Below are 19,710 nucleotides of genomic sequence, written 5' to 3' on the forward strand. Positions count from 1 at the left end.
CCACTCGACGTGCTCCCAGGTTCCTTGTTCAAGCAATGTGCTCCGGAACTCGCCATCATGATCAGGAACATCGCAAATGCCTCATTATCTATGGGGTGTTTTCCATCCAACCTCAAATCTGGCCTGGTTTCTCCCTTGTTAAAGAAACCAAGTCTCGACCCGGATGACCCATCTAGTTATCGTCCCATCACTAATCTCTTGAACCTCTCAAAACTCCTTGAACGACTAGCCCTCGCCCAGCTAAAACCACACATCACCTCCTCCGCAAACTACTGCTGCTTCCAGTCAGCTTACGGTCAAAACTACTCCACAGAAACAGCACTCACTAGAGTGCTCGATGACATTTTAACGATCATTGATTCCAGCTCAACTGTTGCACTTGTAAGTCTGGACATTTCGTCAGCCTTCGACACCATCAACCACTCGCTCCTTACTTCTCTTCTGAAATCCGACTTCGGTATTTGTGGCTCAGCAGTCAAGTGGATAGCTTCGTACCTTTTTGACCGGCAATCTTCAGTCAGGGTGGGCATGTCCACATCGCCTGAAACAATAGCATTATGTGGGGTTCCCCAGGGCTCTGTACTAGGTCCCCTGCTCTTCACAGCCTACACTTCCCCGATTGGCCGGCTCATCGCAAGCTTCGGTGTTAAGCATCACTCATATGCAGATGACACTATTCTATTCACCGCCATCGATTCTAGCAATGCATCTGGATTCGAGAGGCTCTCAGAATGTACCACCGCCTTGCAACAATGGTTCACTGCACACAACCTAGCCCTTAATCCAAAAAGTCAGTGGCCATCATGTTAGGTACCAAGCAACGTCTCAACTCAGCAGCACTCCCAACACACATACACATCTTCGGTCACAGCATCAGGTTCACCGACCACTTCAGCTACCTCGGTGTCATCCTAGATTCAACTTTATCCTTCGACCGTCAAACCAACCATATCATCGGTTCATGTAACTTTCACCTGAAGGCTCTCAGATACCTACGTCCTCTCATCTCCACTGAAATTGCCAACACATTGGCATGTTGCATAGTTGGGTCTCGCCTTGACTATTGCAACTCCGTCCTAGTCCGGACCTCCGCTGGCAACCTAAATAAACTTCAAAGACTACAAAACAACCTAGCACGCGTCGTCATTGGCCACACTCATCCCCGTCTCGACTCACTAGCCTATCTCCGTGCTCTCAACTGGCTACCCATCGCCAGTAGGGTCATATCAGAGGTCGCAATCGGGTACTCGATACCCATACCCTACCCGATACCCGGCTACCCGTACCCGACTGGGTACGGGTAGCCAGGTACCCGTTTGCGACCCTGGTGCGGCCGGGTATGGGTACGGGTAGACCGTGAGTCACTGGTGAGTAACCGTTTGTCACTCATTTCTCAACGTCTTGTCTCTTCTCACAATTCAAGTTCCTAGAATCAACCCACCCGCGCCTGTGTAGTGGGTTCGAATTAGGTGCACACACACGCAGCTTGGAGGCAACACTATTTATTAAACGGTAGGTAACATAACGCTGTACATGAGGTGGTGACCACCTTCCTCAACTCACTAACACTCTGGAACGCGACACAGACTGGACCAGGCAGGCAACGGCCTGCCTGGCCCAGGACGACGACCCATGATGTCTTCACTTCGGAGTACAGTACAACAGTCTCGCTCTGCGTTCACACCACGCTTATATCTGGTTTGGCGTGGCTGGCTCCGCCCCGGCATGGCTGGCTCTCTTCAGGCCACGCCTCCCTTCCCAGGACACGCCTCACTTCCCCCACCTCTGGGAAGGTCCGGATCCCTCCACCACGTGACCCCCAGGCACCCCCTTGGGGCCCCCAGCCTTCGTACAGGCCGACACAGTAGTGACCATTCTATGTCACTACATCACCCCCCCCTGTATAAACACACAGCCATCCCCGGCTGTAACACAACTGTGAAACATCGAAAAGGTGTGCCTCCGAACCAGCAACATCAATAAATGACCGGCGACCGATAAGAAATACAATCACGTAATATATACAGAATCGACGAGGGTAAAAGGGAACCGCACAGAAAACGGGGAATTAACAACAAATATACATGAAAACTGGCTAACCCACTTATGCTCCAGCACAGCCCCCCCCGTGAGAATCACGCATGCACTGACATGTGAATGTGGCCATTGGAACGACGGCGTAGGCAATGAGCAAGGAGTCTGAGAGGCATGTAGAGCAGCCAGTCTTCAACGAGTCCATGTGGCCAGGCCTGGGGAACCAGAAGTGGCCCAAAGGGCACAGCCCCTACCCCCAGGAGGAGCAGGAGTAGCTGACGCATGCTCCACTCCCCCCCCCAGTCCATAGCCGGTCGGCATAACCGGCGACTCCAAGGTGCCAGGTAGATACTGCCTCCTGTGACGAGAACCAAACCCTCCTGAGGCATCACTCAACGAACACTCGCCTTCGCTCTTCGGACATGACAGTCACCCGTTAGCACCCCCCCGCCTTTCCGACGTGGCGTCACAACCAGTAGCACGCGTCGGCCATATCGGGGGGGGAATTTCCATCTTACCACCCCACCGCCTTTCCGACGCGGCATCACAACCAGTAGCACGCGTCGGCCATATCGGGGGGATTTTAACCCAGTCTCTCTCCAAGACTCGCATCGCAGCATATAGCTGTACCGACCGAGCTGAGACGACCCAGTCTCTCTCCAAGACTCGCATCGCAGCATATAGCTGTACCGACCGAGCTGAGACGACCCAGTCTCTCTCCAAGACTCGCATCGCAGCATATAGCTGTACTGACCGAGCTGAGACGACCCATCGTTCACTCACTGCACAACATGCACCCTAACAACTGAGGGATACAGTCCCAACGTAACAAGACAACTCCACCTGAACCTTACGAATCCCCAGCCCACTGTTTCAACGCGCCTCGGAGGGTCTCAACCTCCGGGCCGTCAGGTCAAGCCATCAGACACAGCATGATGGGACCACACTCTCTGAGCCATGTGAGCGCACAGCCCACTAGGCTAGACAAGCCACGGAGTGTCTCAATCTCCGGGCTGTCAGGTCAAGCTGTCAGACACAGCATGACGGGACCACACTCTCTGAGCCATGTGAGCGCACAGCCCACTAGGCTAGACAAACCACGGAGTGTCTCGATCTCCGGGCTGTCAGGTCAAGCCGTCAGACACAGCATGACGGGACCACAATGTTCGTGTTAGACACGCAACTCTCACTGGGCCATCTTGGTCAGGATCTGCGCCCCAAGATAAGTGACAGCCAGCACCACAATTCCAAATCCCTGGCAGCATGTCACCATCGCAATTTAACACCATCACAACACATACAATTTGAATTATGATCCCCCACAGAACTGATCCAATGCCGAACAGGTACGCACAATTTGTGACGATCCCGAATATTCAATGGTCACAACAATACACCTCACATCCCGTATCCGTACACATCATCTCCGAGACTCGCATTGCAGCATGCAGCTGTACCAAGCAAGTGGAGAGAGCAACGCAATTTGACAGCAATTAACGGAAACGCACCCCCGATCGTTGTAGAACACAAGGGGCATTCCCGCACAAAAGACATCATCTGTGCAACAACGGACAGGAGCCAACCAGTGAGGTAGAAACACACCGAACCTGTCATTTCAAAAACCCCTTCAACATTAACCATGGGACTCAGGGCATTCGAATTTTGAGAGCAAAAAAACTATACACAAACCCCAAGAATCGCCGAATTGATTAATACAGTATATGCAGTATATGAAATTCGTACAGTCAATCATTTGCTCCATCCAGTCCCCACATGGCAACACACACAATCAATACTCCAGACAATCCGTACATAGTAAATAATCACAAGCAAGTACCCAACAGTCCATACACTGTTAACAATTCCAAGCAAAGCTCCATACGGTCTGTACCTTGGCAACAATGACGATCAAAGTTTCTTACAGTTACATGTGACAATCACGAGCGAAACTCCATACAGTATACACAATAACAATGGCAATTTCGCAACAAAACGATGTAACAACACGAGTCATTAACACGGCAACCTACAGGATATCAACAGAGCTCGGGACACCCGACAACGAATTAATCATTAACTACACCCAGAAGATACCGATCTCGATGCAGTAATTAACAACAACACTTGTTACAAGCAGACACCCGCATGGAAGCTGCGTCAATTTATCACGCACACAACCGGACGAACACGCTCCGCAAACCAGCGAGTAAAAAAAAAACCCGCGATCGCAACCCGGCACACGCAAGATGGGTGAAGTTATTATTATTTTTCTTGGGGACGGGTGCTTGTCATGTCACGACTCGCCTGGCAAACTGTGAATAGCGGAGGGCGGCAAGGTGGAGCACTGGGACGGCCCGAAGAATCTTGCATGGTGAATATGGCCTGCTCTTGCGAACCCATCCACCCTCGCGCTCGAGCAGAAGACGGGGGCGCCACCCGAACGTGTGGAACTCCACCTCCGCAGGCGTTGATGTCGGTGGGAGCGGCATTTTGGCAGCAGGAGCGGCGTTTTGGCGGGAACAGCGCCCCGACCCGCCGCCGAAATGGCGGGAGCGGCGTTTTGGCGGGAACCGCGCCCCGACCAGCCGCCGAAATGGCGGGCCCACCGCGTGGTCCGCATGCCCGGGCCTCCCCCGCCAGCCCCCGCAGAGACGACGGTGTCCTCTCCCCGCGGCTCCATCGCTCCGTTCCCGATGGCGGCGAAGCAGCGGTGCGATGCCAGTCCCGCCGCTCCGCGTGCAGCGCCATCTCTCTCTCTCTGTCACCGGGGCTGCCATCCCCGGGGCTGTCCGAAGGATGGTCGTCACACCATCCCCGTCGTACGAAGGCGTCCAGATGAGTTTTGTATTTGTTTTTCGTGTGCCCATTTTACTTCCCTAGGATAACACCTAGCAATATTTATATTTCCACAACTTCTGACGCCAAATGTAGTGGGTTCGAATTAGGTGCACACACACGCAGCTTGGAGGCAACACTATTTATTAAACGGTAGGTAACATAACGCTGTACATGAGGTGGTGACCACCTTCCTCAACTCACTAACACTCTGGAACGCGACACAGACTGGACCAGGCAGGCAACGGCCTGCCTGGCCCAGGATGACGACCCATGATGTCTTCACTTCGGAGTACAGTACAACAGCCTCGCTCTGCGTTCACACCACGCTTATATCTGGTTTGGCGTGGCTGGCTCCGCCCCGGCATGGCTGGCTCTCTTCAGGCCACGCCTCCCTTCCCAGGACACGCCTCACTTCCCCCACCTCTGGGAAGGTCCGGATCCCTCCACCACGTGACCCCCAGGCACCCCCTTGGGGCCCCCAGCCTTCGTACAGGCCGACACAGTAGTGACCATTCTATGTCACTACACCTGCAACATCGCTTCATCCCAGAGGTCGCAATCGGGTACCTGATACCCGTACCCTTCCCGATACCCGGCTACCCGTAACCGGCCGGGTATCGGGTACTAGTACCTGTACCCGATACCCAGCCAGGTACGGGTAGCCGTTTGCAACCCTGGTGCGGCCGGGTACGGGTAAGGAATCAAAACCCGTTTGCGACCTCTCGGTCATATACAAGATCGCCTGCCTCTGCCACAATACCTTCATATCTGCCTGTCCGCCGTACCTTTCTTCATTATTGACAACTTGCAGCTCAGCACACGGCAGATGCCTACGCAGCGCGACTCACGACCTCCTCTTGATACCAAGATCCAGGATGGTCATGTCTATGCGCCGCTTCTCGGTGGCAGCTCCAACAGTCTGGAACGATATCCCGCTGCACATTCACAGCATCACCTCAATCGCCTCCTTCAAGAGAGACTTAAAAACTCACCTCTACAATCATGCTTTCGAGCGACTCTGAGTTTGGCTCAGCGCCTCTGAGTTGCGGCCATTACGTCTGCAAATTTGCTCACGTTATAAATGTAATTATTATTATTAAAGATCTACATTTTTTTCAAGATATCATAGTTACTAAAAGTTAATTTTAAATGTTGAAAAAAAATCCTAAAAAAATATTTTGTTAAATCTATGAAGGATTCTACAAATATCCAAAAATATAGCTAATAGATCACGATACATATATGGAAAGATTTGGAAAACATAACTGTGAATGTGCAAACGATCTAGTTAAATTTCGATTTAAAGCTTACGTGACTGCAGGGCTTCATCTTCTTGTTTTTTTTCGGTAAAGTCACGTAGAAGGGAAGTAATAAAATAATAAAAATAAAATAAAACATAATAAAATAATTCTCACGATGTTTCGGCTACAACGCAAGCAGCCATCTTCAGGTGAAGAATGAGACACTGCCAAGCTAGGAGCTTATATATAAGCTGAGTTGGGGGTGTAAGAAGAGCGCCTTAACAAAAGAATGTGCATATCAAGAGGAATTTAGCATATTCATGGGAAATGCGTAGGAGGTGGGTGGGGGGGTTTCAAAGTCATATTATGCCCATGCATTATGCAGGATCAGCAGCACCAAAGGGAGGGGGCAGGGGGTAGCATTAACAAAGGGAGGGAATGTTAATAGTATGTAGAAGCAATGAAACATGTGAATGGGAGAGCGGTGGTAGGAGACCCGCAGCGGAGCAAATAATGCATTCCCTGTGGAGAACACAAGATACACAGTTAATGCCAGTGAGTGGACTGCGGTCTGAAAGTCACCGTAAACGTGAACAACAATCAGTTAAGATCCGAAATGGTTTATTACGTCCTTCCAATGATTGCTGAGCCAGAATCCATCTTCTTGGTTGAAATTGTCTCTGTGTTTGTATATGTGGATCGCCTCATGAACGAATCTCTCATGGTAGCCAGATGGCTTGCAGAGAACCTCTGTCTTGGAGAAGTCAATGTCATGTGAGCCCACTGCATTGTAACAGTGATCTGCCACGGCTGAGGTGTTTGTCCTACCGTGTTTCAGGTCTGATATGTTCACGGATGCGGTCTGAGACATGTCGTTTGGTTTCTCCAATGTAACTGCTACCACAGAGGCAACTTAGTTTGTAGACGCCAGGGTACTGTATGTCTGGAACCACGTCTTTTACAGACAGGACCAGATCACGGATTTTATGTACTGTGTTGAATCGGACCTGAATCTTGTGTTTAATCAGGATTTTGGAGATCTTTTTTTGTGACCCCAGCAATGTAGGGTAAGGTGATGGTTTTGAAAGGCTCCTCAACAGGATCCTTCTTGATGGTTGGAGTGATGGCTTTACGGATTGTGTAGTCGGAGTAACCATTAGCCTTAAGAGCTTGGCGTACGTGTTTGAGTTCACTGGCAATGTGTTCCTAGTCGGAGATGCATTGGGCTCTATGGTATAGAGTCTTGATGAGGGAGTTCTTCTGGGATGGATGGTGGTGGGAATCCGGTTTTAGGTAGGCATCCATATGGGTGGCTTTCCTGTAGACAGAATGGCTCATTGAACCATTAGGTCTCCTTTTAATTAGGACATCCAAAAAGGGTAGCTTGCCATCTTTTTCGACTTCCATGGTGAATCTGATGGCTGGGTGTATGGAATTGATGTGGTCGAGAAATTGGTCTAGAGCAGGCCGGCCATGTGGCCAGAGGTACGTAGACGACACTTTTGTCATCTGGCCACATGGCCGGCCTGCTCTAGACCAATTTCTCGACCACATCAATTCCATACACCCAGCCATCAGATTCACCATGGAAGTCGAAAAAGATGGCAAGCTACCCTTTTTGGATGTCCTAATTAAAAGGAGACCTGATGGTTCAATGAGCCATTCTGTCTACAGGAAAGCCACCCATACGGATGCCTACCTAAAACCGGATTGCAACCACCATCCATCCCAGAAGAACTCCCTCATCAAGACTCTATACCATAGAGCCCAATGCATCTCCGACCAGGAACACATTGCCAGTGAACTCAAACACGTACGCCAAGCTCTTAAGGCTAATGGTTACTCCGACTACACAATCCGTAAAGCCATCACTCCAACCATCAAGAAGGATCCTGTTGAGGAGCCTTTCAAAACCATCACCTTACCCTACATTGCTGGGGTCACAAAAAAGATCTCCAAAATCCTGATTAAACACAAGATTCAGGTCCGATTCAACACAGTACATAAAATCCGTGATCTGGTCCCGTCTGTAAAATACGTGGTTCCAGACATACAATACCCTGGTGTCTACAAACTAAGTTGCCTCTGTGGTAGCAGTTACATTGGAGAAACCAAACGACATGTCTCGGACCGCATCCGTGAACATAAAGCAGACCTGAAACACGGTAGGACAAACACCTCAGCCGTGGAAGATCACTGTTACAATTCAGTGGGCTCACATGACATTGACTTCTCCAAGACAGAGGTTCTCTGCAAGCCATCTGGCTACCATGAGAGATTCGTTCATGAGGCGATCCACATATACAAACACAGAGACAATTTCAACCGAGAAGATGGATTCTGGCTCAGCAATCATTGGAAGGACGTAATAAACCATTTCGGATCTTAACTGATTGTTGTTCACGTTTACGGTGACTTTCAGACCGCAGTCCACTCACTGGCATTAACTGTGTATCTTGTGTTCTCCACAGGGAGTGCATTATTTGCTCCGCTGCAGGTTTCCTACCACCGCTCTCCCATTCACATGTTTCATTGCTTCTACATACTATTAACATTCCCTCCCTTTGTTAATGCTACCCCCTGCCCCCTCCCTTTGGTGCTGCTGATCCTGCATAATGCATGGGCATAATATGACTTTGAAACCCCCCCGCCCACCTCCTACGCATTTCCCATGAATATGCTAAATTCCTCTTGATATGCACATTCTTTTGTTAAGGCGCTTTTCTTACACCCCCAACTCAGCTTATATATAAGCTCCTAGCTTGGCAGTGTCTCATTCTTCACCTGAAGACGGCTGCTTGCGTTGTAGCCGAAACGTCGTGAGAATTATTTTATTATGTTTTATTTTATTTGTATTATTTTATTACTTCCCTTCTACGTGACTTTACCGAAAAAAACAAGAAAACGATCTAGTTGTTCCAGCAGTAGTTGTTCCTCTGCAGTTGTTCCTGCAGAGGAACAACTGCAGAGGAACAACTACAATTTCACATTCAGGTGGTCAAGCCAGATAACCGCGTCAGGAGTAGCGGAGTGTATATTGAGGCATTGCATCGTTATACGTTGTACGGTGTGTTCTAGATGACCACAGTCGCACACTACTGGAGAGTTTTTAATTTTAAATTTGTGCATCAGGTGACTGCATCTGTTGCTGTTGCAGTCACTGATCCATTGAGTTCATGGGTTGTTTCAAAATCACAATATTTACTTAAGACGGAAGGAATCCGATGAGCTATGAAGCAATTTTTCACAGATGTCCAGTAGGGGGCGGGTCAGAAAGTTATAACAACAAACAATATAAACACCGATAGGAGTGCAAAATATAGCAAATGTTTGGAAATATGTTGACGTATCGTTGTATTTGTTGTTGTTATTGTTCATGCTCTTTTCGTTTTGTTGTTGCCAGGCCCCGGCTCGTACCAGTTATCACCATCGCCGGGGTCAAGCGTGGTTTCCATGGCGACAGCCTTCGGCTCCTCGGCCCCTCGACCAATGAGAGAGCAGTCACAGTCACATGACCCTGGTCCAGCACACTATCACGTGACTAACCCCACCCCACACAGAAGCTCCTCAGTTTGGGGCATTCATTGCGTACCCTGTAGAGAGTCTCAGTTGGGACGCAAGGGACCTGCTGCCTCGTGATTAATACAAATACTGGACATCTATGAAAAAGAGCTTCATATCTCATCGGATATAAATCCTCATCGGATATAAATAAAGATCTTGATTCAGAATAATGTATGTATGTTGAACTACTTTCGCACTGTCCGTAGTGAACTGCGCTAATTGGAGGTGCATCAAACAGAAACTTCGGAAGCAGACTACAGCTTACCGGAAATTCAGAACATGCCGGAAATGCACCCGACGTAATTAGATAAACAGAACGCAACAAATAAAACTCCAACCGCAATATGGTCCACGCTAAAGAAGCTGCATCAGGTCGTGTGCGGTGTAGAGCTCTGCTAATCTTGTGTAACAATTCTAAACGCGCGTATTTGGCCGAGGAAGTGTAAGGGCGCTAGAAGTGGTCCTTTATATGAACCCTATTTTTTTAGTGTAAAACTCGTTATTGTTATACTTGTTATAATGAAACTCGATTTAAGATTTCCATTCTGCAGTTGAGCGACGGCACGGGTGGCCTTCCATTAAACTAGCGGCGATCACGTGATGCAACAACAGTTCTGCCGTTAGACACAGCAGTGGAAGCCTCCTATTGTTCGAGAGCCGAACATGTGACTGCATAACGGCTTTACCGTTAGCCACCGTGCTGGAGACATCCCATTGGTGTGTCACTGAGCACGTGGTATGACAAGCTCTAATTGACTGTACGGCGGTTGCCTATTGGCTGTTTGTAGAGCAGATTTGGTTATGTGGAAGTGTTAACAAGAGTGGCGGCTGCTGTTGGGGTGCAGATCCGCGGGACGTCTAGGCCAACTCTGGGGCCTTGGGCTGCTTCAACTCCCTGCGGCGGTTCGTGTATTGTGTTAAGAAAACCTAACCGGGTGCCGAAGGATTGTCTTCAATTGCATTGTGTGTGGTGGCAGTCAGAGCCGTCCCTAGGGTGTACAGCGAATTGAGGCAATGGCCCCATGCTTTGGGGGGCCCGCTGCGCTGCGACGTCACAGTGTCAGGTGTAATACAGTCTGTTCTCCTATTATGCGTGTTTTCATAACGCAAATTGGATATAACGTGGTGAATGTGTTCAGGGAACAATTTTTTTTATAACGGGGATGCAAATTGGCTATAACGCGATCGAGTGAATGGAACTACGTCGCGCGAGAAGGAACAAGCGGTTGTGTGGCTGCCTCGGCGTAGCAGCATCCCACAAGGCGGGATGCTACTGGATGCTTCTCGATGCTACCCACACGCCTCAAGTCTTTGTTCAGCCTGTGTATGCATCTCACTCGTTATTGTAGACTGTTTTAATTTATATTATTTATTTTCACGCGATTTTCCCATAATGCGGTGTTTTTCAAGAACGCAACTACTACCGTGTTATCGGAGGATAGACTGTGTGTAGTTCTGTTTTAGTTGAAAGGCATTAGGGGCAGCCCACACGGTGTGTAATTTTCCCTGGGACCCACACACCCCCGAAGGATTGCCCTGGTTTTACGAACCCATGGGCCCTGTGCTTCAAAGCATCCACGTGATCTGTCTCATCGCTGTCCATGCCCCCTTTAGTTTATTTCACATTTATCTTACCTTCCGTTTACCACGTAGGCTTTTGCAACCAATATTACTCTCCAACACACCGGTGTGTAATTCTTTGTAATTCTTGAGTTTATTGTTTTGTAACGTGTGACATGTTCATGGAGTGTGCGAGCTGTTAATTAAGCGTAAATACAATTCACCTTATAGTAACGGATTGTACTTTAATTATAAAAATAACAATGTTTATTGGAGGATTTGCAGAAATCCAGACATTCCTCATAAGCAAAAAGGCTTTTCCAAATTAGTTAGGCACAGGGAGGTTTAACTTTTGTAATAATACTTTCTCTAGAATATTATCCGACCTCATGAATATGAATGCTTAAACATAGAACCTCATAATAAGATGCATACTCTCTTTGTGGTTGACATGCTTTCAAAAAAGGCCCACTGAGCTACATAGCTCTTTTTCCGAAGTGACCTGGCCACAACGGATAGCTCAACGAGAAGTGGAGTATCACGTGGACATTTATTGCACCAAAATACTCTTAAATACATGTTTCTAAATGTGGAGGGAAAAACCGGAGGACCTGGAGAAAAATCCCAGTGGCATTGATCAAATTGAGATCAATATCTTGCAACTGATGTCCTATACCTAAGTCTAAACTGAATGTTTCATGTCTATTTCCTTGTCTCCCCGTCGTGTCTGTGTAGGTGTCTGTACTTGACTCGGGAACTCACAATGGCTCCTGCTCCGTTTTTCTGTCCAAATCTCCACGACTTTTGACATTGAATCAGGTGAGTTGGGGTTAGAGTCATGGGGCTGGTGCTAGAGGAAGGGCTAGTGTTAGGGGTAAGGGTAGTGGTAGCATTATCGGTTAAGATGTTTTTCTTTATTTGCCCTTAAATATAAATAGTATCTCCCAGGGCTTAAAAGGTAGGAGTTAAGCAAAAATGAAACTAAACTTTTTAATTTGCCAGGTAAGGCCCACTGGGCTATACAGCTCTTTTTCACAAGTGACCTGGCCACAAATGATAGCTCAACGAAGTGGCTTTTGACGTGGAAATTTATAGCAGCCAAACACTCTAAATGCACGTTTCTGAATATGGAGGGAAAACTGGACGACCCGGAGAAAAATCCACATGACTATTGGGAAAACATGCAAACTCGAAAGACCAGATGTCAGAGTCAGGATTGAACCCACGACCTCCTGTATACCAGCCAAGATAGTTAACATTTCGCCACCGTGACACCCATAGAGGGTAGGGCTATGACTTTTAATGGTAGTAGAGTGAGTGTTTGAGGTGTTGCCATCTCCAAAACATCTCTCCACCTCCCCTCGCAGGACATCCCTGGCCCCGATTACTATGATGTGAGCGAGGTGGTGAGGAGAAAGAAATGGGCACCCCATCGTACTCGGACTTCAATGCCTGTGCCCAGCTCATTGCTCTACAGGTCTCCAGTGCCCAGACAGCAGGGCACTCCAGGTGGGAGTTCACTTACTAGACACCAACTCGTTTCATTCACACACCCGCACACTCACGCACTTGCTTGCTCACTCACCTATTTAATAACTAATTCAGTTAAGTGTATCAACGACCTACTCATTCCCTCACTCAACCAGTAAATGGCTTGCTTACCCACCCACCCACAACTCACTTATCCACTCATAAACTCACTGAATGATAAGTCATTGACACAACCACTCAATCACACACTCATTACCCACTCATACACCGACTTACTGTTTTTTATAATGAACTTCTAATGGTATATGTATTATCGTGTGATATTGTCCACCTCTTACCATTTGCCCAGGCCCTGGCCATTATGAACTGAGGCCTCAGGCTTGCCCTCGCCTGTCTCTGCTGGTGTCCCGTGAGGACCGCTTTACTGAGCGATCAACCCCGGGCCCAGGGCCTGGAGAATACGAGGTACAAACATTAGCACATCACCTGACTCTCAACCGTGTTATATATACACACACACACACGGAACGTATTGCATTCACCTATAGCATAGCTTATTACGTGATTATAAATAACATATCTTCTTCCCTGCATCCATCTACCGCCCTGTGCCTTCCTATCCCACATGTCTGCCTTCTCCCCGACTCCTTCCTTATCTTGTACCCCTCCTATTCCCCATGTCTCCCTCCTCCCCGTGTCTCCACTTGTCTGCACTCTCCTCCCCTGTCATCCCTTCTCGCTGTGTCCTCTCATCACTACGTCTCCTCATTCTCACTCCCTTGTCTCCCTCCTTCCCTGCCTCGAGTCATCCGTCTCCCCTCTCCTCCCTGTGCCTCTGCCTGTCTCAGTGTGCCCCCCTTCCTCGTTCTCAGTCCTTTAATGTGACCCTGGGAGCAAAGATTCCACTGAAAATGAACACTCGGTGAGGAAAACTCATTCACCTGCTCACCGTACTCACTCACTTGCCCATTCACTCACCAGTTTACTGATTCACTCCATCACTCACGCACTCACTCATCCACTCACTCAATTGGCCACTCATCCTACTCATCTTATCACCCAACTGCTTATCGACCAACTCAGTAGTAAACACAATCACTTGTGTTTACTCCATCATGTCATTAATTTAGCACATTGCTTGTTTGTCTTTTTATTAACAAACTCATGCACACCACTCACTACCCAGTCATTCAAACACTTCCTCACTCGCCATACTCACTCAGTTAATTTATAATTTTAGTCACTCACACCGTTCCATCAATCGCTCACTCATCCAAAAACCCATCCACCCCACATGCATTAAATTACTGACCGACTCAATCACACAATCACCCAGTAACCTGACTTGACCACACAGTTACTCAATTATGAAAACTCCACAATCGTCCATAACACTGTGGCCTAGAAAAATAGAAATAGGGAACGTTTCAGGCGATGACTCATCTTCATAGCACATAGAGAGACTATAGATGCTAAGTGGATATTTATACTGTGGAACTTTGGGTAGTAAATGTTATTTTCTAATTGCTTATGCCTTAAAAGTACAGAACATGGCTATTAATCCCCACAAACTTTGCTTTTGTGACCAGGACACAAAAGCAAAGTTAATCATCCACTCCATTAATAACACTGTGGAACACATTTATAAAAAAAATAGTTCCTGGGTAGTAAGTGTTATTTCCCAATTAGGTACGCCTCAAAAGTACAGAACATGGCTATTATTATTCCCCACAAACTTTGCTTTTGTGACTGGGACACTGACATTTATAAATTTACCTATTTTCAATGAGAAAAAAACGTGTGCATTTGTGTCATTCCTTCACATAAAGTCCTGGTCACTAAAGCAAAGTTTGTGGGGAATAATATCCATTTTTTAAACTTTGAGAAATAAGCAATTATAAAATAACACTTACTACCCAGGAACAAAAAACGTGTTACATAGTATAATCAGAGTTGGAGGCTGCAATTGTTCACACCATGGGGCATGATGAGAATTCAATGTAAATATTCTCCCTGATGAGCAGTTGTAATTTGGCATCTGAATTGTTACCTAATAATAGCTCCCGAGTAACCAATAAACCCTTTAATAATCGCAAATGTATTCCTAAATGATCTCATTTATGTAAAAAAAGTAAATATAAAAAATACTGCTGGTACATGGCATGATGGGTAGAACTGTTAATGTGTAATTCACTTCGGGATTCTCGGCCCAATTCTCATCAAGAGGGTTAGAAATGAAATGGTCAAAGGAATCAGAGGGCTGAGCCTTGCACCTGTGTTAGGTGCATGCACTGGCGGTTCACGCCAGGGAACACGAGGGGATGGGTGGCAAGTGTCACACCCGGCCACCTTTGTCTCCCCATTGGTGATGTTTAGACATCATACCAGGTCTTCATTTGAGGCTGAGTCAACCCTGGGGGAGGCCCAGGACCGATTCAGATAATCGTCATTGGTGCTTGTGCCAGGCTATGTGCACTTTAAGGTCACGTTAAGTATTGAACGTCCGCTGGCAGGAGACTGACAAATGCACCACCTGTGCCCCCTAATGTGCTAACTTGCTGTGTTTTAGCCGCCCGGCGCTCCACTCGTTGTAGCGAGCGTAGCCCCTCTGCCTTCCATTGTTGCTGGAAGGCAGCTGGTTACAACTGCCCAGTAGCATCCATCAAACACCAACTGAAACACATACAGTATATGCTTACCAATACACCACTCACACATTTACACACATTCTCAATAAACGACCACATTTGTAGATACATAAAAACTCTGGATGTATACACGCACTCACACTTGATCTTTCTGTGCATCTCAGATCTCCAGGGCACGCGATTGAGCATTGAAATCAGGCGTCTTGAAGGTCATTAAGTCCCGATGCAACATGAACCACAACAGTAATCAACATGAGCTTTTGTTATCCTACCAATCAAACAATTGGAATATAACTCTTTTCAGCATGTGATGATCATAATAATAATTAATCATTGTTTAACCAATCTAATTTTACATAATAACGTAATTTTACTGGAAAAATATGTATAATTGGCTGTGTGTGTATCGTGTGTAGTGTGTATGCATGTCTGCATATCGTGGGGAGGGGTGGGACAGTAGTTAGCGCATTGTGCTATAAGCCCAGTAATTTGAGTTTGATTCCTGGCTAAGTCGAACTTCACTGGAAAGCTAAATCTAATCCGGTTCTGAGCCTCCCCTAAGTCGACTCAGCCTCAAATGAGTACCTGGTGGCAGTGTAAATCTCACCACTAGGGAGACAAAGGTGGCCGGATGTGGGGCCTGTCACCCACAGCCTCCATGTGCCTTGCCGGTCTTCATAATTCCTCAGAACAGGGCTACACGGGGGATCTTTGTGACTGTGTCTGTGCAGCACCACGATGTGTGGCAGTCTTCTTCTTCTGCATTGCAACGTCCCGCGGGCCACTCGCGGGCTCTGGCGTTTGACCCCGACAATACGCCAAAGTTAAAACACCTTCCACCATCAAATGTGTGGCAGCCCTCAATACTGATGATGTCTCATCAGCGAAAGTGCCCCCCTCTGAAAATGAGTGAAGAACACTGATATATGGTGACGTCATCTCCTCTGGTGTGCACATGCATTGGGTTACGGGTGCGATCACAGTTTTCTTAACTAAAACAAATTCTGCACTTGCGAGTTTTCTGTGTGTGTATGTGGAACTTATTTCGCTCTGTACGTAGCCAACCGTGCTAATCAGAGGTGAGGGGGAAGGACAACAAACTAAAAACAAAAAGCAGCTCTAAAAATATTAGTTATCACCTGAACACAACGTCAAAACCCAAAAACATAAACTTGCACTCCCTAAGAAAGTTTTGCAATTGGATAAGTTCTGGGAAAGCTCATACCACATTTAACATATGTTGTTGGTGGTATAGGTGTGTGAGTTTGTAATCAGAAGATAGATATAACAGATCAGAATCTTAATTTATCCCGGAGGATTCCGATGAGCCGGCCACGATAGGCGCAGCGCACGCCCCGGCAATATTCGTGGTCTCTGCGGGGTTGGTTGGCGGGGGTCGTGACACCACGGGAGGTGCCACCCTGGGCAGGCTGATCACGAGAGAGGTCGCGGGTGTCAGACGGTCTGCGTGTAGGTGACCCAGCAGGCACTTTGGGGGCTGTTGTATGTGTTGGGTTATGAAATTTAGATAAAAATAATAGAAATTAATAATTTTCCGAAAAATGCGCAAATCGCATTAATTATGTTAATGTGTGTATTAATATGCATAAATTATGATAATGGTGGTAATTATATGCATAAATTATGATAATCACGGAGATAATCGTAGTAATTTATGCGGATGCTTGCGATTATGTTAATGTGTGCAGTTATGATAATTAAGCTTTTTTTCGTTTATCCAGAGTTATATCAATCAGTATAACACGATTATCATTGATTAAACATTTACTGATTATCTTAGTGTGTGTTATGTTATTTTAGGTCTCCAGTTTCATATCTCATCACAGGATACAGTTCTAAGGAATAAGACAGTTTTGCATGGACTTGGAAAGAAGCACTCGAACAGTTGGTGTTAAGCAATTTTAATTCTAAACAAACACATGACACTCTAGTATGCAAAAGCAAGTATACGTCAATAATTTCATGGGCAAGATTATGCAATTAACGAAAATGAATGACTAAAACATTTCTTATTCATGTAACTCGACGGCAGCAACTGCTTTGCACGATCAGTTGATATTGAACGCACCACCTTGAATTGGCAACCCTTTTTGAAACGCAAAGACATTTTTTTTTAAAGTCTTATTCGTGTGCGTGTTGTGTGTGCGTTGTCCCTTGTAAAATTAATCTAATTTCTTAGAGCCGGGAGTTGTGTCGTTAGCTTGTGTGGTGTGGGAGGGAATATACAAACAGCGGCCAGGTTCTCTCTGGGTTGGGCGTGGCCGCAGCGAGCCGTGCTGCCTTCCTCTCTCCACTGCTCGATTGAGTTTGCACGACGCTCGCCGTCGTGGTGCGCGATGATTCCGTCGTCGGATAGCGCGCAGCTACTCCACGAGTCGGCACGACGCTCGGTGACGTCCGAGTCGTGCTGCTCTTGCGCTCTCTCTCCCTCTACTGCTAGATGACGAGTTGGCACGACGCTCGGTGACGCCCGGGTCGTGCTGCTGCTGTCGCTCTCTCCTTGATCGCTGCCAACTTCACACGGACACTCGCCCTTCAGGCGGTGTTGGCTCGAGCTCTGGACCACGCGGCTGTGCGCGCTCACTGGCTTGGAGCGCTCCGGCGATGAATGATGGCCTTTGTTGCTCATACGCTGCTGCTCGTCCTTTCCGATGCTCGCTTGGTCGACGCTTGGCGATTTCCGCCCTTTTACAGGTTGATTGCTTGTCGTCACTCGTCACCCTCTCTTCTCCGTGCTTCCTTTGTTCGTGCAGCTGCCAGCTTCACTCGCACTTAACTTCGTTCTGCGAGAAGCGACACCTGCTATCGGCATCGGTGTTTGCTCCCTCACGACGCTCCGCCAGCCGGAGCACGGCTGAAACCCAGCCTCGACCCAGGTTGAACTCAGACTTCTGCGACTCGAACGACCCCTCCTCGTTCCATCACTTCTAGAGGCACGACGTGCCCTAGCTCCCTTGCGAGTCCCGTCGCAACGCTGCGTCGCAAGCCGAGTCGCGAGACTGAGCGCGACTTGTAACAGACTGCACTCAGGCGGTCACTCTACGACCCCTCGTCGTCCCATCTTTCCTCGAGGCACGATCTGTCCCAGCTCCCTTGCGAGCCCCGTCGCAACTCCGCGTCGCAAGCCGAGTTGCGAGACTGAGCACGACTCGAACCAGACTGCTTATTCGTGATGTGCGCTTGTGCTTAACTCAAAACGTGACTCCCCTCTCTGCGCTTTTCTTGCGAGAGAAAACAACAGAAAAAAAACAGATGTCTTTGGAATGTCAGGCACCGACTCCCCCCTGTGACCTTTTTGCTCCCTCCTTGCTTGCCCCACGTGGTTCATTCCGAGGTCAGACCCCGCTGGAAGACAAAGGTGGTCGAGGAGATTTATGCAATACCTTATGTGGTCCTGTGTGTTACATTTATTCTTGATATTTCTTATGAGTTCCTTCGGTCTTAGTATCGTGGTTATCATTCGTCTATGTTTAATGAATATTCGTAATGATCCTCGTTACATCATTATTTTGAGGGCTTTGCCAAGTTTAGTTCTCCAGAGATTGGTGTTTATTCTGAGTTATATTTTAATGTCCTGAGGTTAAGTGTAACTAAGTTTCCACTTAAGCTTTCTAGAAATCGTACTCTTTAGTTTTTAGGAGGGTCATGTAGATAAAAAAAAAACATAATTCTAAATAATATGTATGCGGTGAATACGAGTAATATAAGGGAATTACTAATAAAAGGCCCCTATTGTTTGTTGGTTAATTCTTTTTGTTAAGTTTCTACTTTTCGGTACGGAAAACGTTTAAGGAAAACGCGAGTTGCAAAAGTTGTTTTTCTCTGCTCTGCACCCCCTCCGTGCATCTCAAGATGTTTTGGGAGGTCAGGCCATCGATCTTTGTCCATCTGGATGTCTCTGACCTCTCTATGACCGAATTGTTATCGTTTTAATGGCCCTCCATGTTTCATAGATTCCTGGTGTGCTTGTGAGGTGTAGTGGGTTTTTTTCATTATGTAATTAAAAAAATATATATAGATATAATAAAAAAAATATATATATATACATTTTTTTTTGAATTGTTCTTAATAAAAACAAGGGTATAGACACAACAGGGCCTTGGGACGTTAATCAAGTGACCGCGTTGGCGAGATGTTGACTACCTTCCCTGGTATGCACGAGGTCGTGGTTCCGATCCCGACCCTGACGCCGTATGTTTGGAGTTGGCATGTCTCTTTCCCCATGGTTGCATGGATTGTTCTCCGGGTCCTCCGTTTATTCCTTCCACATTTATAATCAACATGCAGTTAGAGTATTTGGCTACTGCTATCCA

General features: G+C 47.3%; 1 protein-coding gene across 3 annotated transcripts in view; it reads left to right on the top strand.

The window, feature by feature from the left end:
• The window catches only part of LOC144947958 (sperm-tail PG-rich repeat-containing protein 2-like), a 37,310-nt gene extending 17,801 nt beyond the window's left edge, over positions 1–19,509 (top strand). The window contains exons 11-16 of one of the 3 annotated variants that reach the window (XM_078877395.1): positions 9,517–9,650; positions 11,973–12,056; positions 12,605–12,746; positions 13,078–13,193; positions 13,577–13,650; positions 18,151–19,509. In XM_078877395.1, coding sequence (XP_078733521.1) covers positions 9,517–9,650; positions 11,973–12,056; positions 12,605–12,746; positions 13,078–13,193; positions 13,577–13,650; positions 18,151–18,328 — 728 coding nt within the window. In that variant the 3' untranslated portion in view covers positions 18,329–19,509. The other 2 variants (XM_078877397.1, XM_078877396.1) reach the window with 2 other exon arrangements.
• The last annotated feature ends 201 nt before the right edge of the window (positions 19,510–19,710 follow it).

This window comes from Lampetra fluviatilis, chromosome 47 (genome assembly GCF_964198595.1).
Source record: "Lampetra fluviatilis chromosome 47, kcLamFluv1.1, whole genome shotgun sequence".
Taxonomy (NCBI): domain Eukaryota; kingdom Metazoa; phylum Chordata; class Hyperoartia; order Petromyzontiformes; family Petromyzontidae; genus Lampetra; species Lampetra fluviatilis.